Below are 26,786 nucleotides of genomic sequence, written 5' to 3'. Positions count from 1 at the left end.
GGCGAGGCCGGCCCAGAGCTGCCTGTGGTTTCGGGCTGCCTTGCAGCCTCGGGGCGTGGGACCCGCCTCGGAGCCACGCTCCCGGGGCGCGGCCCCCAAACCTCGGCGGGCTCGGGGGCGGCGTTCCCGGGGCCGAGCCGTCCTCCCGCCGCAGCGGAACCCCCAGACCCAGGCACTGTTAAGCGAGGCTGCAAGGAGAACTGGCCGCGAATTGAGAAGGGCGATAAATAGAAAGGCCGGGCTGGGCGCGGGGCGCGGCTGGAAGTGACTGGGCGGAGGAGCGCGGCTGCTTACTGCTACGCCCCCGGCCGCGCCGGCTCCAGCGCTCCGTCCGGATTGTGCCTTAGGGAAATAACCCGGGCGGTGCTCCCCACCCTTCTGCAGGCTTCATGTGCTCTTCAGCCTACAAAGGGCCCATTCAGTGTGAGAGTATTCATTTTCATAGGGTATTGTCTTAGTAAAATAAAGCACGAAGGAGGCCGGAGGCACGGACTCCCGCACTGTGGTGGGTTGGTGGGGTGCGCTGTTTGCTTAGCCTGCCCACCTGTCCCCTCTGGAAGGGACGCCCTTGGCTGACCCTGGCGGAACATCACAGCGGTGTGGCCGCTTTAGTCTGGGAGAGCTGAGGTTAACGGAAAGGCAGAATCAGGACATTTTGAATCACCACTTTAGACATCACCAACCAAAATTAATAAATTTTATTTTGTATTCTAAATAACCTTGTCCTGTGTCCAGGGTGTTTGCAAGCTTAAGTCATTTTGAAGAAGACAGTTCACCCACTAATGTTACATGTCTCTCAACAGGGCAGTTCCCACAGAGTACATTTATGGCTTATTTTCTGACCAAAGTAGTGACCATCAAAGTAGGGAAGTGGTGCACCTGTTGGGCAGGGAGCAGTTTCAAGAGTGGCAATTAAGTCACCCCTAAAATTTTGTGGCACAGGCCACTGCTTCAGGTGACAGTTGTCAGGCTTCTCTTCAGGGGGTGTAAGCAGGTAATTTCCAAAGTACTCCAGAGCGGATGTTAAGTAGTAGGCATGCTGCTTCAGGTCAAGAAATAAAAGCAGCCGCTGTGTTTTTAATCTAAAGATGAAAGTGAACTTGGCACTGTCCTCCCAAGACTTTACTTTTGTAATGTGAAAAGCATCTCTTCCCATCCCGCTAAGAAGATGCGCCTTTGAATGCTGCATGTCCCCGAGATGACAAGTTTCTGAAGCAGCGCTAGGGAGTGGAGGAGACACTTCAGGCAGGCTGGGGGCCGCCTCGTCACACTCAGGGACTCTCGTCACCTCTTAACCTATGTCTGGGCACTTCATCCCACACCCATTCACCTTTCCCTCAAGTAACTGAAACACTGACACAGAAAGGCTCCTGATATCCCAGTGAAGGAAGATACTGCTGGGGACCTAATCAATTTCAAAACCCATCACTTTTCCAACTTATGATCTTTGGTTTTCCAAACATGACCCTGAAAACCTAAAAGGGAATTGAAAACTTCTGTTTCCTCAAACATTCTAAGAGTTAGACCAGGAACATTTTTGAAACCTTTTTTCGACTGAAGAAGGTTATCTTTTTCATTTGCTAGTTAACTTAAATAACTAAAGTACCGCTTTGAATCATTAGTAACGAAGACACCGCACTTTACCATGCGTGTATGCCAGAGCTGGAGTCAGTAGCCACAGAACTCTTAACCAGTAGTTGGCTGTCCAAGACATTTAAGATTTTCTTTTCTTTCTTTCTTTCTTTTTTTTTTTTTTTTTTATAGTCTTGAAGGCAACAGAGGCTGGTATTTGTGCTCAAATACATTGATCCCCAGTCCAGTTGTATGAGGTCTGTATCATGTGACTTTCTCACTCTTAGAGAGCCAGTGTGAGGTTTGGTAAAGTGCTTTTATGTATCAAGTTAAGTTCTTCTCAAACAACTTATGTACAGTTTAACTACCACATACCCCTACATTCTGTACCAAGCAAGGGTAAACCTCAAAAGTGGTCTGGAAAGAGTTTCAAAGCGGGGGAGGGTGTATTCTGTGCCCTGCCTGGTCATCTAGATTCCCCAAGATGATCCTGAGCAGGGCTTGTCTGCCTGAGGTCTACAAGCCTTGTGTACCCCCAGCACCCTGGCAGGCTTCTCTCAGGTCAGAATTATTTTCATGATAATGCTAAGGTGCTGTTAGCCTTTTTCTACTGTCCATTGCCAGGGGGTGGGGAGATAAGAGGGAATCAAAACCAGACTTGGGTTAAAAGATTTATTCAAAGTGAAAGAATGAACAGTGGCACAGGAGTTAAAGTCCCAGTGCTATCAAGCTGTCCCAGCCACCTCAGCATGAGCTCGATCCCCAGCCAGGGAACCCCCACAAGGGCACAAAACCGCGGGTGTCTGGCCTGCTGCTCCCCTCAGCAGTGTATTTCAGTAGGTCCACCTGTTCTGTTCCCCACTCTGTCTCTGGTGAATCCTCTCACCACCACCACCACCCACACCTCCCACTCCCCATCCCCACCAACACCTCTGACCTACACCCCAGTTCTTGTATACATAAATAAAAAACCTTTAAAAAAAAAAGAAAGAAAGAAAGAGTTGTTAACAAAAGATAGAGGGACGTTTCATTGGCTGATGTATTTTTAGGTCACACCTTTTAAGAAGCTGCCATTTGTCATGTTTGGTGTAGTATCAAAAGACTATCCATCATTACCTAAAAAGGCTATTAAAATATTTACTTTTCCTACTCAAATCGGCAAAGGGCTTTACAACACAGTAAATGCAGAAGTCAGTTGTCTTCCATTAAAGAGATAAAGAAATGCCACTTCACTTGTATTGGAAAACCTCATTTTTTCATAAAAATGTATTTTTTAACATGAAATGGGTTTATTATTTTGAATTAATGTTTTTAGGTTCCCGGTTCTGATTTATAACATGGTAAATATCAGCAGTTATATTCCATATAAACAAATATTGTTGGTGTCTTCAACTTAAAAGATAATTTTTAAAGCATGAGGGGATCCCGATACCAAAACATTTGAGAACACTTGCCCTAAAACATTGAAATATTCAGATAAGACTATTTCACATTCGAATCCCCTCTCTACCACTGTACCTCTGGCTGTACCCCATTTCTGTATGCATAAATAAGTAAATCTTAAAAAATATATTCAGTAAAGTTCTTCAGGAAAAAAAATTTAAATTTCACATTCTAACCTCCTACCCCCTCCACACACACCCCCACTTATGCTGAGCCATACCTGTAGGTGATTATGTCTCCTGAAGATTGATTTCACCAATCATGCAACATATAAATGGAAGGTGCTCTGGTAGGTTATTAGAAACAAACTGGATTAGGTTTTAAATTTTGCTGTGTGGTCATATGTAGGTTTCCTCAAAGTTGACCGTAAGACAGTGCCTTTAGAATTACCACTTTAATAGCAACTCTTTCTTAGCCATAAACCTCTCCCCTGCTTCACCCTGACACACCTAAACTGTCCCTGAACAGTGCCTTCGAACCTCAACTTGCATTCAAAATTAAAAACTAGTTTTATTGCTAACTCAGGCAAAATATAATTGGGAAAACAAATCTCTTACAAATGCACTGCTTTACAGAATCAAAAATAAGTGCAGGCGGATTCATTGGCGTTCCCTTTCCACTTACTGTGGAAGACGGATGCTGTAAGAATGTTAAAGCAAATACAGCAGTCTGTCACACGGCTATGATGCACTTCCTAGCTTTGCCGCACAGTTTAAAAGTATATTAAAATTCAAATAACCCTCTCATTTGAGTTTATTTTATGGGCCCTCAAATATTAATTATTAATAATACTAATTGAAAAAGCCGTTTTTTCATTCTGGTAAGTGGTCTAAACTACTGAAAGAATCAATCTGACTTGTGGGTAGTGCTTTTCGGTACTGATGTGTTCTGTGCATTACAGTATTCATTTATGCCTCACTTAAATAAAATCAAGGACTGCAGAGGCCCTTTTAGTGCCTTTGAAATGGGTGGTCTAAGTGATATTTAGTATCTTAGAAGAGCTGTTATCTTTACAGACTGAGTCAGCAATTCCCAGGCGCTGTTTGGTCTCCGGTTCTTACACGGAAAGTGAAGGAGTCACTGGGCTGTGCCTGTGCGTGTGCATTCAGCTGCCCTCTGGGGATGTGAGCGACTCCGAGGTTGACTCCTGAGGGCCAGCCTCCCAGTGCCCTGGGTGGGGAGAGCACTTCCCCTCCAGGCGGTGTCCCTTCGTGGTGGCAAACAGTTGGAGGCATGAGCGGGGGCATTAGTAATGTAGACCATCATTTATATTTGGTTTCAGAAAAGTGTTTTTTGCGTAGTTCAACCTGGCTTCCGACCCTCAATGTGCCTTTGGTGGGGGAGGGCACTTGCTCACATACAGGTACGAAGAGAAGGGATTCTATGAAAATGCGCTTTAACAATCACCTCCTCCCTCCCCACTCCTCATCTCTCCTTTTCTTCAGTTCCTGTCAGCTCACTATTATGACTTAGGAAAGAGGTTTTTTCTTCTTCATTTTAAGGTTTTTTGTTTAGTTCCATTGACAGTGTTAAGTGGTTGAGGATTTTATATAGGTCTTCAGTCTCAGGTCTGGTCACTGACCTGAGGACCAGTAAGGACGCTCAGGAATGACCGCAAGGCAGTGTAACGGAAGGAGATTGACGTGTAGTCTCCACCTGTGTCCCGTGGCTTAAGGGCAAGGGCACACACCTGACTTTCTGAAGTCTCCATCATAAATCAGTCAAGCCTCCTGAGTGCCAGACCAACATAAGCCACATGCAGTGCATCTCCACTTGAGTGTCTCAAGAACATCTTGTGTCTGGCCTTCACTTCATGAGCTTCCCCACAAAGCTGGAATTTTACTTGCATTCCTTTCTGGTGGAGAGCCTGGACCTATCAGTTACACCAGTTAGAAACCCAGCATTATCTTGGACACTTCCTCCTCCACCAATTCCACCCACCAGTTGTTTGGTTTTTCATCTTTCTCTCACACCCTGTGCCTCTCTCTCCCTAGTCACCACCTCTCCCAGCTAGTCATCTCTCCCTCCCCCACCCATCTCATAGGCATATCTGATGAGAGTGCTCTTTACATGGCAGACAGCCGATCATGTCTCCCAGCTTAAAATCCCCTTTGGGGACTCCCCATTGCTTTTAAGATACAGACCAAGATTCTGGACTAGGCCTGAGTCCTCAGTCCCAGCAGGCCAGCCCCTAAAGACTCCTCTCTAAAGACACCGCCCTGCAGCCGCCTCACAGCTCCAGTCTTAAGACCTCTGCAAGGGTGATCACTCCAGAACCCAAGTGAAATCTTCTCATTCTCAAGTCTGCTCAACTGGCGTTTCTACACCAAAACCCTCGCAGATGTCAGAGCCCAAGTAGATCCCAGTTATATGGCTCATAGTTCTGTCTCTTTGACAGTTCTTAGCGCGAGTTAGTGACTATGAATCCGTGGTCGCTCCCTCTGTGGCTGCATGTCCTGCAGAGCCCTGGTGTCTGCCCCCTGCCTTAGGCACCTTGTGGAGCTTCCAGAAGCTTTCACAGCGTGTTGGTCAAGTGTTCAACCACTTCCCAGAGCTGCTTCTTGAGAACTGGCCCTAGGTATGGACAAGTTACTTAGCTTGTCTTTAGATTTTTTTATGCATACAGAACTGGGGTACAGGCCAGAGGTGAAGAGGTGGTGAGAGGATTCCCCAGAGACGCAGGCAGGTGAACGAAGCACACTGCTGAGGGGAGCAGTGGGCAGGTCAGGAGAGGTCTGCCGTGCCTAGTGGGTCACCGCCCCGGGCTGGGGCTTGAACTCTTGCTGAAGTAGCTGCAGACAGCTTCCTAGTGCTGTGCTTTAACCAGGTGTGCCACCAGGGAGAGCCCTACTTAGCTTTCCTTAATCTAAATTTCTTCTTCTGGAACCAGAATCACTGACACTTGCCACACAACAAGTGATCGTTTCTTAATGTTATGGTCATTAATTCTAATAGTTAGAACACAGTACATGGTGGTATTGTGGAAGATTGAGTGATAGGTATGAAAGGCAAATGTAAACTACAAAGCTTTTTTTCAAAAGATTTATGTATTCATGCATACAGAACTGGGGTACAGGCCAGAGGGGTGGGGGTGAGAGGATTCACCAGAGTGGGGAGCAGAACAGGCCGACTGACTGAAACACACTGCTGAGGGGAGCAGCAGGGGGACGAGAAGTCACACCATGTGGGCCACCTCCCTGGCTGGCGATTGAACTCGTGCCGCAGTGGCTGTGGAAGCTATGGCTATAGCTTCATAGTCCTGTACTTCATCCCGTTGCACCACCAGGGAGGGCCCTAGAAAGCTATTCAGAACTCAGCTATGGACATGAAGAAACACAGCGGAGCATTTTTAGATCAGAAAAATCCTTCCAAAATGTAGCGTGCATTAAACTAAAGATTTTTTAAGGTTAATCAGGAGAAATAGAAACTGAACTTTCACGCTCTATCAGCCAGTTAGTCTGGGACTAAGCCATGATCAGAACACCACACACTTCTCGTCTCCAGTTATTAATTTACTTAACAAATGTCGAACAGCAGGCACTGTGCCAGGCGCAGGGGGTAAAGCAATGATGAGATCAGACCATGCTGCTTTCCCAGAGCATTAGGCAGAGGGGTGTAAAGTGGCAGCTCAGAGGGCAAGAGAATCTTGTAGCCTTGGGCTAGGGATACTTTATGGAGGACAAGTAGGTTAGGGGACGGGGGACAGGGGTGGATCCCTCTGAGAGTGGCATGGTCAAGGTACAAGGTGGAGCTTCTAAAGCATCTGTTTGAACAGGTGCTCTGCATTGCACCGCGTGATGATTTTGTGAGCTGTTTAGAGCCCAAGCTGGGCCTGCCCCTGAAAACCTTCAGGGCGGAGACAGCTGCCCTTCTTCAGCCTATCAGTGCTTCCAGGGAGTGAAAGAACACAGTATCTCCATTATCGTGAGTAGGCGCACATGAAACTTCAGAACTAGTTGGAAACTTGGTCACATCATAGAAATCCATCTTCTATCAAGAAAACATCTAGGCACTTAATGTCATAAAGTAAAATTTTTTTTTTTTGCATTAAAATGTTTCTTTTCCATGTGGTGGCTACAAATGCCAACTGCCCTTCCTTTAGAAGGATACTCTGACATGGTGTAATTCTGTCTGTGTGTATTTAACCCCCATTCCCAGACCTGCTAAGTATGTGAATATTCTGTCTTTCCTTGCAAAGTAAAAAGGGACCTGCACTTTTCGGAACCCCCAGTTTCAAACTTGGTTGGTCAGTTTTCAGTCCGTGAAATTCGAGTCTGGAAACCGTTTTGATTAGCAGGAGCGTACTGGGCTCGGGGGGCTCTTGTGGGGCTGTGTTAGCTGTGCCGAGAAATTTCATCCTAACTGCACTAGGAATTACAGGAAGATGCTAACCAGAACAGTAACGGCAGGTTTGCCCTTTGGAACAGCCATCCTGCACCGGGGAGACCGGAGAGATGTGTAGGGAGGTGGCACCAAGCTGCGGCAGTGGGTGGACTTAAATGGATGGGTCATGGTGACCGACAAGTGAGAGGAGTTGAGCTGCCTGTCTTGCTCAAAGTTGAAGGAGGGTGCCCTGCTCTGACCTTTACTGTCCTCTTGGGGACTTGGGGGTGAGGTCCAGTTGTCTACCTAGATGAGGTTTAGGGTTCCTGTGGGACAGCCCAGTGCAAGTGATCGGATCACCAGAGAGTCTGCAGAATGAGAAGTGAGCTGTGGACCAGAGGCCCAGGAGCATCAGCAGAAGAGGCATCCTGGATGGAGATTAAAATAGAACAGTCTGAAGCGAGACAAAAACCAGAGCACAGTGGCCTGGCAGCCAGGGACAGAGTATTTATGGAGCAGGAGGAAGGAAGGGTAGTTAGGCCGCAGAGAGGTCGAGCGAGCCACTAGCTGCAGAGCGGCCTGGGGAGCCATTCAGGGCAGAGCCAAGGTGCAGCCCAGGAGCACTGGGTGGAGGCGGAAGAGGCAGCCATTTGCAGGAGGGGCGGGGGTTGGCCTGGCGCAGCGCCAGCCCTAGCACCCTCGGCCCACACACCACACACGGCATTCCTGTGGAAGCACAGCCTCATGGAAGTGATTACTCTGAGGGGCAGTGAGGAGGAAGGAAGCTGTGGAGAATCTGGGCGGCAGTGGGGAGGGAGCTTCAGGGACTCGAGGTAGAACCCACCCTCTCTCACCCATTTTTCAGGCTCATTCACATGTATGTAAGGGGGTGGGGTGAATGCTTGCCTTTTCTCCTTGAGAAAGGTTTTGTAGTCTGACATGTGCTCTGTGGTGGGCTGTGTGGGGGCTTCTTCCCTATGCGAATTCTGAACGCTGGACTCGGCCTGGGGCTCCTGCACCATGGGCTTGTTGGCGTCCCTGAGCCCGCCTGTCTGAGCACTCGCTGGAAGAGGTCCCAGCTTCTTTACTAAACAGTCCTAAATTACTGTCCTAAAGTAACTACCCCCTCTTAAAGGAAACATTTTATAATTTGGCTTCTTCATTCTTGTAGCCTGAAAAAAAAAAATGTCTGTTTGTGGAAGGAGAGGGCAGCACATTGTGCTCCAAGAAGGGAGATGATGCAGATATTTATGACTGTAAGACTCAAAAGACTCTGTAGGAGATTGATCACTTGATGAGATTAAACATAAAACAGTACATATACCTCAAAAGTCTCTATAAAACAAACTCAAAAGAAAGAGCGATCTTAGCAACATATCTAGGAGGGGCTTTACAAATCAATAAAAAAGAGAGAGCCGGGCCCTCCCTGGTGGCTGGCCACAGTGCTTCAGTGTGAGATCGATCCCAAGCCCAGGAGGCGACCACAGGGTGCGGCAGACCTCTCCTGACCCTCCCGCTGCTCCCCTCAGCAGTGTACTTCGACGATCTGCCTGTCCTGCTCCCTACTCTGTCCCTGGTGAATCCTCTCACCGCCCCTGCACCTCTGATCTGTACCCCAGTTCAAGTTATCATTAAATCCATAGAAAATTTTAAAATGATATTTACAAAGATTCTTTGAAAAGTGATGATACTCAGTACTGGCCAGTTGATGGGGTTGGGTGGGATTGGGTGGCCTTGTCTACCATCCCAGACCAGGCGGGTTCATTTTTGAGTTGGGCAGATGGACAGGGAACCTTGGAGCCCTGGACAGGTTTGACTGGCCTGTAGTGCTGAAGCAGGGCACTGATGCAGGCCGCTCACTCTCTGGTGTCTCTGGCTTTTGTCCTCCTGCTCCCAGTCTCAGCCAGGTGTCCCTGTTTGACCGCTGTGCATGTCCGTGCTCATGCCGCTCCACCTGGGTGTCTGAAATCACAGGTTTATGTGCCCCGCGCTCAGGCTTCCAAGCGCTTTATGCAACAACATGTTATGTGTAGGCGACAAGGGAAAGGAGACCTGCGGTGGGGACCTGGGAGGTAGGGGAGGCAGAGTGAGCTGCACTGACTCCGTTTTCCCTGCAGACGCCCCCATTCTCACACGCTGCATGTCTGACAGGAGGGCCTCTTCGAGCCAGTGACGTACTTACAAGCGACATTGAAGATAAGATTTCTTATTAACTTAAACACAGTTGCAGTTAGTCCATTTTAAGAAATCCAATGAAGGCCAGTTTCAAGCTACTTCTTGCTCCTACGTACTCTGTCCTTCTGGATGAGACACCTGACCTTGACCATCATCACGGAGGTGTAGATGGAACATATCAGCGTGATTGAAGCTGCATCTGTGACAGTGGCCCCCAGAGCTGCCCAGACATGACCGTGACCATGCTCAGAATCAGGGCACATGGTGAAGCAGCTCGTTGCCCCTTCCTCTGGAGGTCATTGTTTATACGTCTTGTATCCAGGGAAAAGCAGGAGGGCTAACAGACAAGGAAATATTCGGGCATGTCTCAGAATATCCCTGAAGACAGGCTTGGGACGTCCTATCCGAGAGTGACTGACGCCAGTGGGGTTTCTCTGTAATCCCAGTCACCTTCCCCTGGCCGCACCTCTGACTGCCCTCAGGAACCTCAGGGCTTCTCTGTCTCCCCCTTCCTAGGAATAGTGCTTTCACCTTCTCTTACATATTCAGAAAACATGGAGCAGGAACTTGCTGCCGGTGCCACCAAGCTTCATGTTTAACAAGGCAGCTAATTCAGTTTTCATACCCAAATTACTGCAAATTCGGCGTCCTGGATTTTGCTGTCTGACCTTCCTGATCAGTCTCAAAGTGCTGTTCCCTTTCCATTCATTAACTTGAGATCACACTTGTTAATCTCAGAACCTGCCAGATCATCCCTAGAGCGGGAGGGACCTGGCTCCAGCGAGTAAGTCTGCCACCGGGCTGCGCTTGCCTGTGGAGAGCTGACCCATGATGCTTCTCCCTAGTAGCTTCCCTAACTCTGAAGTTGTGCATCCAACATTTTTTTTTTTTAATTTTTTACTGATAAGTATGTTTGATGGGCTTTAAAAAAAAAAAACTTTATGTTGAGGTTACTGTATATTCACATGCAGTTGCAAAAATAATGCAGCCACCCCACCCACTCTTCCCCTGTTTGCTCTGAAGCCCTCTCACACTCCATGCTACTCTGTCACCACCAGGATCCCTCGTGCCTCCTACAGCCAAACCCCCACTCTCAGTTCTACCACTAATCTGTTTGCCATTCCTGTCATTTTCAAGAATGTACTATAAGTGCATTCATATGTGGAGCTTACAGTTGGGGGATTGACATTTTTTCATTCAGCTTAATTCACCCTCATTGTATCAGTGGCTCATAACTGAGTAGTTTGTTGTGTTAATTATCACTAATGCAGGACATCTGGGCTATTCCTAGTTTTTGATGATTAAAGTTGCTGGATATTCATGTCAGGTCTTATGTTAACACAGGTTATCAGTTCTGGGGTAACGGCCCATGGGTACAATTGCTAGATAATATGGCAGTTGCATAGTTAAAAGAAACTGTTGTTTCTGGGCCTCCCTGGTCACCTGGGGCTTAAGTCTCAGCACTATCACCCCTAGGGCCTGAGTTCGATTCCCCAGCCAGGGAACTGAGCATGTGGCGCAGCAGACCTCTCCTGACCCACCCGCTGCTCCCCTCAGCAGTGAGTGGATTTCAGTGGATCTGCCTGTTCTGCTCCCCACTCTGTCCCTGGTGAATCTCACGCCAACACCCCACTCCCCAACCACACACACACCTCTGGCCAACACCCCAGTCCTTCTACCACACACACACACACACACACACACACACGCACGGGGACAGTTTCTCTACATTGGCTATGCCTCTTTCCATTCCCACCAGCCCCAGGAGTGAGCCATTTAGTGCTGGCTATGGGTGTGGTCATTTCTATTTGCACTACCCTGATGAGAATGTAGTGGACTCGTGGTTTCAATTTGCTCTTCTCTAAGTTCTCATGATGTTGACCATCTTTTCATGTGTTTGCTATCTGTGTATCCTTATTGATGGAATGTCTCCAAGTTTTTGCTTAAGTTTTCTAATTGGATTGTTAAGTTTTGAGATTTGTGTATTCTAGACACTGGCCCTTTACTTTGCAAACTACTAGTTTTGCAAAAGTTATAAATAGTCTAGCCTAGTCTTTAACTTGACTTTTTATTTGCTAACAGTCTCTTTTGTATAATTTTTTTTAATTTTGACCAAGTTCATTGACAGTTTCTCCTTTTATGAATTGCACTTTTATGTGAAGTATAAAAACCCCTCTCTCTAACCCTAGATTCCGAAGACTGTTTCCCATTTTTCTCTACCAGCTTTTGTTTTACATATTAGTTTGTGATCCATTTTGTCAGGTTGTATACAAGATGAAATTTAAAGGTACCTTTTTTTGGCCTCTGGAAGTTCAACTGATGCAGCACACTACTTGTTGAAAAGATTATTCATCCTCCAAAGAATTGCTTTGGTTCTTTGTCAACACCCCAGTGTGCGGTATCCATGAGTGTCTGCTGCGGGGTTCACACTCCATTCCTTTGATCTGTGTGTTTCTCCCTTCTCCATCACCACAATCATAGGTGACATAATGCCTCAAAATCAGACAGATTCTTCCCACTTGATGATTATTTCTAAGAACTGTGCCTGCCAAACCCATATATAAATTTGGGGGGGGGGGCAATAAACCTGACATTTTTCTATGTTGAGCCTGTCTAACCATAATGCATTGGGTCTTTCCACTTATTTAGGTCTTTGATTTCCTGTATCAACATTTTAGTTTTCAGCAGTTTGTACAAGTCCTTTACATGTATTGCATTTTTTCAGTGATTATGTTATTTTATTTCTAATGTCAATGTCCACAAATTAAAGCTAGAATATAGAATTACAGTAATTGTTACATGTTTATCTTGTATCCTATGGTGTTGCCAAGCTCTCATTAATTCTGGGAGTATTTTTGTAAATTTCTTGGGATTTTTCTAAGCAACAGTCATGTCATCTGCAAATAGGAACAACTTTATCTTCCCCTTTCCTACCTATATGCCTTTTATTTGCTTCCGTGCCTCATCGCACTAGCTCCAACTTCCAGTACTATGTTGAATGCTGAGACTGGGCATCCTTGCCTTGTATACCCAGTCTTAGGGCAAAAGCATTCACTCAGAAAACACCGAGTCAACTGCTCGTTGTAAAGCTTGTCTGTATAGTGGGCTTTTTTTTTTTTTTTTTAATAAATGCTGTTTGATTATAAGGAATCATTTGATTTGATGAACCAGCTCCTGACAATAAATAGATTGCACTGAGTGCTTTGGTGGGGTGAAGTGTGAGGAATGAAGATCTTAGGATCTGGAGTGGCAACATTCAGATTTAAACATTCACTCTCCTAGCTTTCAGCTGCATGGCAGGAGCAACTCATTTAACTCTCAAAACCAGCTTCCTCCTCCACCACCAAAAAAAAGATGCATTTCCCCATCCTCAGCCCAGAGACTGCAGCCTCCAGGGAAGAATGGACATTATCAGTGATCGTGTCCCTAGGAGGGGCAGGGGCAGCCGCACCAGAGGGTCCAACAGCATGACCCCAATTTAGTCAGGTCTTCATTCTGCCCTGCAGCGACCCCCGCCCACCCCTTTATTTATATCCATGGAAGATTTGACAACTTCTGATAGCAGATCACTAGAATTTACATTTCGAATCTTAAAGATTGAACTAGCTGAGACTATGTGCTCCCTAAGGGCAGGCCCCCGAGTTCATTTCCTGGCCCCTCCACCCACCATCAGCATCAGCTTGGGCAAATCATGGGTCCCCAGTTCACCATAGACTGCGCTCTGTGAAGTGGAAGTAAAGTGCCCTGGAGGGCCTCTGTGAGGCCTCGTGAGCTCGTTCAGGCCATGTCTGACCAGTGCTTGACATTTTAGCTGTGATCGGTACTGTTGGTGACTATAAAGGACACATAGCTATTTGTGAATCACCTTTCTTAAAAAAAAATTGTTTGCTTTGCAGATTTTTAAAAAAATGGATTTGGCCAACCATGGACTTATTCTCCTGCAACAGTTAAACGCTCAGCGAGAGTTTGGTTTCCTGTGTGACTGCACGGTTGCCATCGGCGATGTGTACTTCAAGGCACACAAATCAGTTCTTGCTTCATTCTCCAATTACTTTAAGATGTTGTTTGTCCATCAGACCAGGTAACTAACGTGGTTGATAATAATGGAATGACTGTAGCCGCTCACCTTCCGTGGCCCTGCTCTTTGCCCTTGTCAGGACCTTGGGTCTCCCTGCCTTTCCCTCAAGCTCCTGGGCTCCCCGTTTCTCTCGTGACCTCACTGCCCTGGGCCCATCTTGGGGACTCCTGCTTTAAGCTAACACTAGAGAATGGTGGGCCTGTGGCCCCAAACAGCCCCTCCTTCCAAACCACCTGGCGGGCTGTCACCTGCACACAGGGTCGCCCTCCAGCCCCAGTCCCCTGGGGCTCTCCCAGATGCCGTATTTCTCCTTTCCTCCTATTCTAATGAAGTTTGGAAGCTTGAAGGGTGTATTTTCCAATTTCCTTCTTTACTTTCTTAAAATATCTCAGGCTCAGTATCTTTCCTTGATTTTTTTCTCCCCATCTCTCCATCATGGAGAAAAGGGCCCCCGGTGTCCCAGGAGAAGCCCAGAATCCACCTGTGGGTTTTCATTCTCTTCTTTCCTGTTACACTTTCACTGCCTCCCCAAATCTCAGAACAGCAGCGCGCCTTTGACACAGCTGTCTGCTGCTCCTGTCTTTCGCTGGGAAAGTTCCTCAGAGGCGACCTGGCCTGGCGTGTGCTGGTCTCATCCCTGGCTCTTCCTCTCGTGGTGGCGCTGCGGTTCCACCCATCGCTCTGCTGAAATCTTGCCAGGTCGCCTCTCCATGCAGCCACAGCTCTTCTCTTCCTGGTCTCTGCAGCCCTGTGCCTTTTCTCCCTTCCAAAGTCGCCTGTAGTTTGAGACCTCCGGAGGCCCTTGTTTTTCTGCTTCTACACAGGCGCCATCTGAAAGTTTGGGCGAGTTTTGGTCTCGGGTTGGCCAAGCTTCGCCCTGCCTGCACTCTGACAGCAGTGTGCAGCGCTCACGTTGGCTTCCTCAGTCTCCAGAAATGTTTGCCAGAGCCCCAGGCTGCCTGCTTGACTGGCAGGATTCTGGGCCCACCTCTCCCCTCACTCGACTTCCCCGAAGGCCCCTGGCTACCTTAGGATTTGGGGTTGGTTTGTTGTGAATGTTCAAGTAACCCACACTTTAAAACTCTTTAAAATCTCCCTGTCAGTCCCAAAACATTTTCTCGAGAATACCTTCTACTTGAATTCTTCCCCTCCCCCTCCATTTCCTAATCACATTTTCCACATCACTGTCTGGCTGACACCCCATCACTGTGGTTGTCGTGTCCCTTAGATCAAAAACCTGCCAGCCTGACTTCTCCCTTTGAGCTGGAGCGCGGAAGGACCCGGTGCCACCCGAGCAGGGAGCACGTTCCTGCCCTCCCTTCCCGGGCTTGCCGGCTCAGAGCCGCACCCGTCTGGGAGTCCCAGCCCCGCCAAGAGCCCAAGAGCCTCGCCAGCGTCGGGCCCCTCCCCCGGGCCTAGCTCGCCGGCTCCCCCAGCCCTCCCCCACGTAAGTGAACCAGACTGACCGAAGCCATTTCTCCCTCACACTTCATAGCATACTGAGGCCAGTTCCCTGGTGGGCGGGGGGAGGACTTCCCTCCCGGTGGTCTGTGAGTTTGAGGGTGAGGCAGGGTGCCCGTGGCAGTATGTGGTTGCAAGCTCTGCACACAGCAGCCACTTGGCAAGTGTTTACTGGGGTGGCAAGCGGAACAGGTGATCAGTGGGATTAGCCGAGGGAGGCCGGTTTACTTTCCACACTGAGGTGCCCCTCTCACTTCTTGTCAGAGGCCACAAGCTTGTGGGTGCCTAGAGCTCCCAGCATGGTGAACTGAACTGTCTTGGAAGGGGACAGGTTTTAATTGTGAGCAGTAAAGACTGGAGTGCAATGAGTTCAGTACAGTGAGAAAACGCCTTCCTAACAGGAGCGGCCGGCTGTGTGGGTCGAAGCCCCAGGTTTCGGCAACAGTGTGTGACCGCGCCGGAGGCGGCACCTGTCGTCCGCGCTGGCCCCCGCCGAGGCGAGGCCGCGCCAGGCGAGCAGCGCTGGCTCTCCGCCAGGGCCTGTCCCCTTGGCCCTTTGCCACGGGCTGCCCAGAGCCTGACGGCACCACTGGCTTCCACTCATCGTGGCTGGCTGCAGCTCCCACGACCCGTCTCTGGCTCAGGTCCACTGTGAGCGGCCCCTTTCAGACCTGGCGCTCGCAGAGGTAAAGCCGCTGAGGCCCGGCACCGCCGAGCACGGCCTCCGCTCCCGCCCCTCTCCAGGTCTGGACTTGGGGGCTGTGGGTTCCTGCGGCCAGCTGCCGGCCTCGCGTGTTCCCTGCAGTGAGGTATTGTGAGAGAGAAGCCCCATTCACGTAACTCTCAGGACAGAGTGGCACTGTTGCATTTGGGTTGTTGCTCCCTTGCCATGCCCACCTCACGTGGAATCCCCGTCACCGCTGTGAGGGCAGGAGAAAGCAGCGCCCGTGGGGACTGGGCACCGCCCCTCGGGTCAGGCGTCCACAGGGTGCCCTGGTGCATGTGCCCTGCAGATGGGGGAGCGCTTAAAAGCTTTATTTTAAATATTTTCAGAGTTCTTTTAGCCCAATTTTAATATTGAGGGTATGCTGCTTAGATTTCAGTATATAGGAACTATTAACAGTAGCTAAAAGAGCCAAGAAGAGTTGTAAAATATAGGTATACTTTGTGCTCGTATGACATTTCATGTTTTATATTAAGCGTCTAGTGAAGGAAAAATGGTAGCTGTCTGTACGCATGAAGGGCTGGCAGCTGTGCTAAGTAGTATCTTCTCGTATCTTCTCGTCATGGGCGTGTTATGTCGGTCACATAACGTAGAGGTGCTTACATTGTAGGGTACGTCCTGCCCTTCTTGGAATGACCAAAGTCTGGCCACGGCAGGCTGAGGTGGTCAGCTGCCTGGGAGCAAAAGCACTCGAGATGGAGATAGCTGGAGGGACAGAGGGACTTCTTTTAAAACTTTCTTTTTCTGGGCATGCATGTTAGGTGTGCGCATGTACTTTAAGGAAGAAAAACATGAGAATAAGCAAATCAAGGTAAATCGCAGTCTAGAGACCTCCCTGGGTGCTGGTGGTGAACTCCAGGGACGCAGGCCTCCCTCCCCGTAGGTTCTCCCTGGCTCCGCAGAGCCAACTCCAGCCCGTCTGCCGTCAGAGGCTACACATTCCTCTTCCAATGTTGAGAGGCTCAGTGGTGAGTCTGGCGGCGGCAGACAGTGCTCCGTGTGTTCAGTAACTTACCAGGGGATCACAGAGCTTCTGTGAGCACCTGGTAGTTCGCTGTGGATGCTTCGGTGCGCGCCCCAGCTTGAGGGCTTCCTTTCCCTTCTTTTAGGGTGCGCCAAAGGGGCTCCCTAAGCCCATCCCCTCACTCTGCCGTGAGCAACATTCCATCCTGGCCTGAGGCGGCTCTGTGCCGCGCCTGTTCTCCCGCGGTGTCCTGCGTCGGCCGCTCTGGCGCCTCTGCCTGCCCTGGCGAGGCGCCCTCTAGAGAGGGCTTCGCTTTAGAGTTGCTTGTTTACATTACACAGCTGTTCCTCACCACGCAAGGTCCCTGAAGCATCACTTGGAATATTGAACTTTCCTAGAACACCTGCCTGTCCTGGCTGCACTAGTGTTGCTGGTTCCCTCCTGGGGCTTGCAGGGAGGGACACCTGTGTCTGCAGTCCACTTAGAAGAATATAAATAACTTAAGGGATATGGAAAGACTCCAAATAAAGATGTGAAGGATCTGTTTTTCAAAATAGTCACAAACTCTTGCCTCTGCACTTGTTCAAGGGATGTTATTTTTTTGTGTTTGGCAGGTATTCTTCAGTTTGTGGTTAGACATTCTTCACACGATTATTTGCATGTGCTCATCTTGAAATATACACACATTGACAACAGTCAGCGTTCACATCCGTCACGTTACAAATTGCTATAAGTCACTGTGTGATAGAATAAAATACTGAATTTAAAAGGAAGAATGGTAAACAGCCAAAGGAGCCAAGAAGAATTATAATAGTAAATGATCTAATAAAAAGGGATTGTAAGTTCTAAAGGTGTTGAAAGAAGGTGTCTTTGAAGTGCCTTGTCCGCAGAATTCTCACAGCAGATGATAGCTGTGCACAGCGTGGTTTTATATAGACCTCATTGACTTCTGATCACATATTAGAATTTGTTATCACGGATGGCCTAGGAAGAATTAGAAGCCTCTTGATTACTGCTGCTTGATCAATGTGATATTTCTCAAGTGATGCAAACACTTGCGCTTAAGTCAGAAAATAATTCTACAACTGCTATGGGGTCTCCGATACGTCACTTAACCTGTGAAGGCCTTATTTTCCGTTTATGTCAAATGGAAGTAATCAGGTGTGCCTCGTCTACCCCACAGGAGTCTTTTACTGCTCTAATAAATAGTGATGGCACCGCCTTGTGGTTAGACTCAATTGAAACCCACTTCCACCACTTACTTACTCACCCTGTGATACCGAGCAGGGGCTCTGAGTCCTGTGAGCTCAGCCCCTATCCATAAAGTGAGCCTCGGCGGCAGTGACCAGAGGTGATACCCGCAAAGCGCAGCTGCAGTGGCAGTGACGTGGTGCCGGGTGAACAGGTGGTGCTTTTGCCAGGGTGAGGCTGGTGCAGCGGTAACTACACCTGATGTGACACAGCCGTCCCAGGGCCACTTTTTAACGCAGCCTAGTAAGACTGGGGAGGTGCTGCGACTCCGTCAGAGCTAGGCTGTGGCTTGCTGCGCAGCCCGGCCCACCTTGTGCTGGAGATCGAGCAGTCATGGGCTCTGACAAACTTAGATTTTTCTTTCACTTTTGTCTTGTCATTGGCACAAGTCCAGCTCTCTCATGTCATCTTCCAAATGAAGAAACTTTCTAAACAGCTTAAGCAAACAGACTTTGCTTAACCCGAGTTCCTGCTGAACTCTGGAAGGTACTGGATCAGTACAGAATCCCAGTCCTTTGCCTTGAAAATGTCCTGGGCCAGCAGTTCTGAATCGTCAGTGGGCCACAGGCCACTTCCATATTGGTAGGGGACTCTGGGAGGCCTACCTACAAGTGCTTCTGCGGTGATACAATTTTACGTAGATGCTGGGGAGAAAACCTGCTTTAAGAGCCTACAAGCTACGTATCACATCTATTTAATAAGAACTTCTCCTTTCACCATCCTTGCATCTATTTAGTGCATTTCTCTCCATTCTTAATCTAATTTAAGTTGCATAGACTCCAGTTAACTCTTGGTGTTTGATTTTGTGACTCTTAACAGAAGGGAGCGATGTTCTTGTCTCATTTGCTTTGAAAGTACCTGTTTTTTTCTTCAGCCTTTCTGTTTTATCATTTGAGACAGAGACCGACATTCACTCGACTTTCTGCTTCTTTCTTTCAGTGAGTGTGTCCGTTTGAAGCCCACGGACATACAGCCGGACATCTTCAGCTATCTCCTGCATCTCATGTACACTGGAAAGATGGCCCCTCAGCTCATCGACCCCGTTAGGTTGGAGCAAGGGATCAAGTTCCTGCACGCCTACCCGCTGATCCAGGAGGCCAGCCTGGCCAGCCAGGGAGCCTTCGCGCATCCTGAACAAGTTTTCCCCCTGGCATCTTCCCTGTACGGCATTCAGATTGCAGACCATCAGCTGCGACAAGCCACCAAGGTCGCTGCAGCCCCAGAGAAGCTGGGGCGAGAGCCGCGGCCGCCGCCTGCCCGGATGAGCCAGGAGCCGGTGCCCGAGCCCGCACCGCTGTCGCAGCTGACTTCCAACCTGGCCCAGGTGAATCGGACCCACCTGACACCCTCCGACCCCCTGCAGACCTCCCTGTCTCCAGAACTCATCTCCACCCCTGTCCCCCCCCCTCCCCCCGGGGAGGAGACCAATCTGGAAGCTTCCTCCTCGGACGAGCAGCCGGCCTCGCTCACCATCGCGCACGTCAAGCCGAGCATCATGAAGAGGAACGGCAGCTTCCCCAAGTACTACGCCTGCCACCTGTGCGGCCGCCGCTTCACGCTGCGGAGCAGCCTGCGGGAGCACCTGCAGATCCACACCGGGGTGCCCTTCCCCGCCAGCCAGCCCGGGGAGGTCCGCGGGCCCCTCTCCCTCTGCAGCAACGCGGCCGAGCTGGGCAAGGACGCCATGGAAGTGCCTGAGGCGGGGATGATCAGTGACAGCGAGCTGCAGCACATCTCCGACTCGCCCATCATCGACGGCCAGCCGCACTCGGAGACGCCGCCCCCCTCCGACATCGCGGACATCGACAACCTGGAGCAGGCCGACCAGGAGCGCGAGGTCAAGCGGCGCAAGTACGAGTGCACCATCTGCGGGCGCAAGTTCATCCAGAAGAGCCACTGGCGGGAGCACATGTACATCCACACCGGGAAGCCCTTCAAGTGCAGCACGTGCGACAAGAGCTTCTGCAGGGCCAACCAGGCCGCGCGGCACGTGTGCCTCAACCAGAGCATCGACACCTACACCATGGTGGACAAACAGACGCTGGAACTGTGCACGTTCGAGGAGGGCAGTCAGATGGACAACATGCTGGTGCAGACCAGCAAGCCCTACAAGTGCAACCTGTGCGACAAGACCTTCTCCACGCCCAGCGAGGTGGTCAAGCACTCCTGCCAGAGCCAGAACTCGGACGTGTTTGCCCTGGACGAGGGGCGCGCCATCCTCCTGGGCAGCGGGGACTCAGAAGTCACGGAGCCCGAGCACCCGGTGTTAGCGTCCATCAAAAAGGAACAGGAGACCGTATTGTTAGACTGACTGTTGCTGGTCTTTTTAAAAACTGTCGTTTTTACAAAGACTATGTTCCCTCCTCCCCCCCGGTGCAGAACTAGCGTTCTCCATGGCATGACACAAACAGGCCCTGCCCCGCCCCCCCCCCCCAAAGGCTTCGTGCATTATAAACCTGGAACATATTTACTTTGATTCAGGGGATATCGGAAAGATGATGGTCAGTAGTACTGATAAACTCAAATCGATTTTTGCGAAGTTTTAGATTATTTAAAAGCATACTTGGAACTAATGAAGGGTCTGTAACAAACCAAAACCATTAGACTGCAATTTGGGAAGCTAGAATTATGACTTGCCCTGGGTAAGAAGTCTTCCTTCTCAGAAAAACAATGTCAGAAAACACAGCATGCTTAGAGATGCAGCTGGACGCTGTCCTGTGCGAAATCTGGGGGGGCGGTGGGGTGGGGGGGTTGAAGCCTAAGAGAAGGTTCTTAGTATTTATCCTCCAGGTATCTTATTTCAGAATGCATCCTTAGAGATTATGTCCGTCAAGAAAATCATAAGTTAAGAAATCTACTTGAACAGAACACAAACGAGGAAAAAGTAATAATGTGATGGCAATCTTAATTTTTGGATAAAACATGACAAGCCGTGAGTTTGTGTGTTTGTAAGAAAATGTGTAGATACTTGCTATAAACAGGGGAATTAATGCACATGCCTTATCTGATGGCTGGCTTCCTTCAAACAACAAAATACTGTGTTTTGGTTTCTGACAAATTTAAAAAAAAATCAATTTGAAGGCACTATTCTATCAATTGTCTTTCTGAATAGAAAGTGACATTCCATTCTGCCAATGGTAAAGTTGTTTCAGCACCGACCAGCTGCTTTTAAATCAGTGTGTAATGCAGGAACAAGGTACAGGAATATGCATCTGACCAGGGAAGGTGTGGGCAGAGCTAGTAGCTCTACTGACTTTACAAGTTAAGGCTTATAGTCTACTGGCAACATTATGGGAGCATCAAAAAGGGCAAAGAGAAATCAGGACAAAAGCCAAATAGCTGTTTGGAGTAAAAAAAAAAAAAAAGTGGTGTTATAGTTGTCGATGTTTGACACCTGAAACTTCCTCCATTGGCCTAAAAGCAGCATAATGTGTCCATTAACCTTCCCTTAGGCCAATAACGGTGTGGTCGTGGGACTAAACAGGAGCCAGAAATAAGGACCGAAGGGGAAAGGGAAGAACAGTTAATAGCTGTGCTGTACGTATATGTTAAGAAATGAATATCCCGCCGTCCTATTTCATGTATAGTTGAGTTCTCCGATTTGTAAGTTTTTATACATACTTTCATTGAATAAACATTTAATTAAATGGGTACATGGCTTTGGCTGAATGTTACTGACCCAAACAGAAGGGCACAGAGAACGTCACGTCGGACTATTTGCTGGTCATGTCTCCTATGTCTTCAGAACATTTTGCACGTCCCCTGATGAGTGGCATGTATACATTTGTGAAAGCAGGACATTAACAGCTGCATGGGCTCAGATGATGGGAGTCGATGAGTAAATTTAGGAAGATGCTACAAAGTTTGATCAGGAATGGGCGTAGTATAGAATACCTCCGCCAACATTTTTTTGGTTTCTTATCACTATTAATTGAAGGGGCAAAAGGGTGTAAAATCCGGTCTGTTTTAGAAATACAATCGAGGGACTCCCTGATGGCACAAGGGGTTGGTTGTCTTAGCACTGTGGAGCTAACTGTAGCAGTATGAGTTCCATCGTTGGCCAGGGAGCTGACCCACATGGTCCAGCAGACCTCTCCTGTCTTCGCTGCTCCACGCAGCAGTGTATTTCTCCCAACTGGTGAATCCTCTCATCTCCCTGCACCTCTGGCCTGAACCCCAGCTTTTGTAAGCATAAATAAATAAATCTTAAAAAATAGAATCGGCTTTCCCAGTATATAGCACTTCAAACACGCAAAAAGACTAAACGTTAACAAGTGAGGAATATTCCCGAGGTACCACGCAGAAGTAAGTCATAAAATAAGCTTCATAGGGTACAGCTGGCAAGCGATTACCAACGGAATACATTCGTGGCTTCTGCAAACACTCACCCAAACAACCCAACCACAGCTTCACTGAATTCAGTGAAGAGTGTGCTCCAGAAGACCCAGATTAAATAAAATATTTCACTAAAATAACATCTTTTGCTTGAACATTTTTCCATCTTAAAGCTTTTCATCTGCCCCTTCACACTTCACTTTCCCTTAACTCCCACCCAACTTAGTTTTACAGGAAAAACAGGAGGCCAAGAGGAATTTGCTCCAACATGACAAACCTGTGCTACATAAACCTAGAGTGTTAAATATTGAGTTACTCCAATGTTTCATCCATTTTTTAACTATATTCACATCGCCCTTAAATAAGTTAAATGAACTTTGATTATAGAACTGGAGTGTAGGCCAGAAATGGCAGTGAGGGAGAGTGGGAAGCGTAATGGATGGATTCTACTGAAATACCTAGCTAAATGGGGAGCAGCAGGAGACAGGAAAACTGCTGTGCCGTATGTGGGTCAGCTCCCTGGCTGGGGGACACATTCAGACCATGGGATGATAGCCCTGAGACTTGAACCTCTAGGCTGCCAGAGGGGCCCCAGTTTAAGTGACTCCTGTACCAAGTTAACTTCTGAATATCTGTGAAATCGTGGTGACAGTTCCTGCACTCTACAAAGCCCCCTCCCCAGTCAAAACATAAGGTGTAGGCAAGGGGCCCTCCAGGACAGTGGACTCCAAACTTTTATTCAAAATCACCAGAACTAGCCACTTGTTTTTAGTCATTTAACCTTGCAAGAGAAAGAGGTAAGGCATCCACAACGAACCCTTCAGTCCAAGATGTCATTCTATAGCCATACATTAAGTAAACCACTAAATGGTTATGTTTGAAAAGGTATAGACGGCGCCCTCCCTGGTGGCTCAGTGGGCTAGAGTGCAGCACCACGAAGCTAGCTGCAGCCTCTTCAGCACGAGTTCGATCCAGGCCAAGGAGGTGACCCACATGGCACAGCAGACCTCTGGCCCACCCGCTGCTCCCCTCAGCAGTGTACTGCGTAGATCTGCTTGTTCTGCTCCCCACTGTCTCTGGTGAATACTCTCACCCCCTGCTTCGCTGGCCTACACCCCGGTTCTGTATGCATAAAATATTTAAAAATAAATAAAAAGGTACAGACTAGTAGCAGCATGGTTGGGGAGGATGGAGCAGTCACGATGGCGAGTCAAGGCCTCCACTAGTTCACTAGATAATGGATTCTAAAGCAAAATTACTTGTAGAGGATGTGCCATTTACTGTGATGGAATGGAACTTGTTCATCCAGTTGCCTTTGCAATTTTGACAATGTTTACCGCCCCCAAGATACTGAAACTGACTCCTGGGTCATTTTTGTCCGGTCTTGGGCAAATTTATCAGCATTTATCGTTTGCAAGATTTAGGCATAGAAACCTTTAAGCAAATAAAAATTATCTCAAGATACCGATCAGTTCGTCTGCGTTTTCTAGAACCCTTTAAACAGATGGAAGAATATCAACTAAAAATTGTCAGTAGCTCTCTAAATAAAACTAAAATTACAGCCCTCCCTGGTGGCGCAGCGGGTTAAAGCACAGCACAAAGAAGCTAAAGCCACTTCAGCATGAGTTCGATCCCTGCCCTAGAGGAGATCCACATGGCGTGGCAGACCTCTCCTGGCCCACTCGCTGCTCACCTCAGCAGTGTACTTCATAGATCTGCCTATTCTGCCCCCCACTCTGTCTCCTGTGAAGCCTCTCACCCTCCGCATCACTAGCCTATACCCCAGTTCTGTACGAATAAATAAATCTTAAAAAAAAAAAAAACTAAAATTACAATGAGGATTTTTAGTGTGGGGAAAAAAAAAATGGACCAGGATGAAGTCCTATTCTGTGGTTTCCTTCTCTTTGGGCAGATCAGAGTGTTTTTGGACATGAATGATTATTCAATTCCCAGCTCCAGTTTGCAGTTTTCTGGAAAATATTAAATACCTGCCCTACCCGAGTCCCTAGTTGTTAGGAAGAGTGTTCCTGGTGAAGACTGTGCTGGCAGCTGTAGGAACAAGTGGTGGGAATCAGGTGTGTCAGCGCATGCGTGAGGAGCTCCGTTACTCCTTCCAACAACCAGTCAAGTATAGATCTTGTTTTTTACAGGTAGTAACTGCGTTCCAGAGAAGTCACTTTTTTTAGGTGACCCAGCCAAATAGAGCTGGGATTCTACCACCCACGGGACTCACTCAGAGGCAGCACCACCCTACCACCACCCAGTTAGATCCCAATAAGCTGTTTAACCAGCATCTGGCAACTGACATGTCCCACGTCAGTGCTGGACCAAGTCTTTAAATTCAGCAAAAAAGAAGAGGGCAGACTTCTCTTTCTCTTCTGTCCTACTGTTGCTGTTTTGCTTCACACCTAGGTTTGTCCAGATTATAGAGAAAAAAAGTTCTTGCTCAGGTGTGTAAACACTTCTGTGGGCTAAAAGCAAGGGGGTTGTGTCACTGGGAGGGGAAAGCTAACCCATCTCTGCTTATGCACAATTGGCTCAACCCCGTTGCAAAGGCTTATGTCATCGCAGGGGGCCCAAAGCAGAAATCAGCACATCAGGATCTCCTGAAGGGCTTGATCAAACAAGTTACAGGCTCCACCTGCAATAGCTTGACTCAGTCTTCGGTGGGGCCAAGAATGTGCCTAACAGGTTCCCAAATCATGATGAGGGTGCTCAGATCTCCTGTCATGTGGATTATTTTGGTTGAGGTCAATCAAGGCCCTGTAGGGTCACCAGAAAACCTAAAATCCCCCCCAAATACACACCCTACTTCGAAGAGTGAAAATCAGGTGTATTACCCAGAACTGTCCTTTCTACTGAAGAAACAGACCTGAGCATCTGGTCTTGGTGATTGCCCTCCTCCCCTTAAACCTCAGGCCTTGGTCCATTCCTTAACACTACATGTTCTGCCCCCCTGACCCCCCTCCACATTCCCCTCACTCTGCTCATAACCGCCTCATCCCCCCCTTATCCCTCGCTGAATTGGAATTCTCATTTTCTACATTGATTCCCAAGAGGTATGTAAAATTGGCCTTTTTCTCCTGTAAATCTGTCTGATATTTTAATTACTTGGCCAGCCCAAGAAGCACCTAGAAGAGTTAGAGGGACATTTCCCCTTCCTGCCATGATTGTATGAGCAGCCGCATCACTATAATTTCTGCTACCTATTACGGTGTTGTTCTTGGTTCTACCCGCTTCTCAGATTAGTTACTGAACAAAAATGCCTTAAGTGTTTGAGGAGGCCCCCAAGATGATGCAACTTATGAGGCAAGGGACTTGGATGAGAAAACGAAGGGAGTCATTTTGGAAAGTGGCCAAGATCACACAGCTATCGTAATGCTGGAGCCCAGCCCCAGGTCCAGGGCCCTCCCCTCAGTCTGCCAAGGAACTTTCTTTTCAGCTAGAGATCCCTGAAGCAAGCAGAGGTCAGAAGGCAGCCAGCACTGAGAACAGAGGGCCTAGGGAGACGTGGAGGACAGGCCCCTCCCTTTACGCCTCGCCGGGAGGTGTGCTGAGCTGCAAAGACTTGAAAGGCACAGGGAGAGAAGGACAGAAAAGCAGTGCAGTGGATGTTGCTTCTTCGTAAATGAGCCAGTCTGAGCAAGAGGCATGAGGGAGCAATGTCCTTACTTACACTGAACCCCCAAAGCCCAGGAGACAGTAGAGATCAGTAAGCTCTTTCTCTTCTCGTTACTATTAATTCAACCTGGTAGATTCTGCTTTCGAGTTTACAAGCACCTTCACAACAGGAAAGCCTTAGAGAGCTTAGTTGTAAATTCTGAAGTGAGGAAACTTTCTTGGTTGTCACCAAGCCAACAGTCTACGCGTGAAGGTTGAAGAGTAGTTGCAAGACAGGAGCCCCGCTATCTCTCCAGCCTGAACGCTTCTCTGGGAGCCCCGTTTGCCTGGCTTCCCCTTCACCCCCCAACCCCAGCAGGCCCCTCCCCAGTGCTGTTCCCATTCATCTTTTTTTAGAGAAGTTCTTAGTTCCTGTCCTGTTCATTTTTTTAGAAAGCGAGGTGAGAGCAAGATGGAGAATTTTTGGAATCACTAACTACAGGGGCACCTGCCACCCCACCCCACGCCACCCCAGGACGGCAGGCTCAGGCTAGCTCAGCAAAGGGATCAAGGCCTCTGGGGCTCTCAGTAGGGGGGCGGCTGAAGGCCAGGGAGGCAGGCGAACCTCCTGACCCTCTTTGCTTGTGCTGGCTCGCACCCTCTCTTTCTGGCTTTCTCTTTCCCTCTGCTCTGGGCCAGAGACTGGCATTCTCCATCAGTTTAGTGGCTTGCTAATCTCCGGCTTTTCTCGCAGCCTTTTTTCGCTAATCTCTAGCCTCAAAGCCTCCCTTCCCCCGGTGTTCGTTCGTCTGGTCTCGGGAGTCCGACAAGCAGTCGCTGCCCTTTTATCCCGTGAGCCC

General features: G+C 48.6%; 1 protein-coding gene across 1 annotated transcript in view; it reads left to right on the top strand.

Annotated features, from left to right (window-relative positions):
* The window catches only part of ZBTB2 (zinc finger and BTB domain containing 2), a 21,301-nt gene extending 903 nt beyond the window's left edge, over nucleotides 1–20,398 (top strand). Inside the window, exons 2-3 of the mRNA XM_004673934.2 lie at nucleotides 13,410–13,594; nucleotides 18,931–20,398. Of these exons, the coding sequence (XP_004673991.1) occupies nucleotides 13,422–13,594; nucleotides 18,931–20,302 (1,545 nt within the window). The 5' untranslated portion in view covers nucleotides 13,410–13,421 and the 3' untranslated portion in view covers nucleotides 20,303–20,398. The remainder of the gene's footprint in view (nucleotides 1–13,409; nucleotides 13,595–18,930) is intronic.
* Nucleotides 20,399–26,786: the final 6,388 nt, after the last annotated feature.

The sequence above is a fragment of the Condylura cristata genome, unplaced genomic scaffold, assembly GCF_000260355.1.
Source record: "Condylura cristata isolate star-nosed mole 26May11 unplaced genomic scaffold, ConCri1.0 scaffold00001, whole genome shotgun sequence".
In the NCBI taxonomy this organism is placed as follows: Eukaryota; Metazoa; Chordata; class Mammalia; order Eulipotyphla; family Talpidae; genus Condylura; species Condylura cristata.
This window is presented reverse-complemented; position numbering and strand designations above follow the sequence as displayed.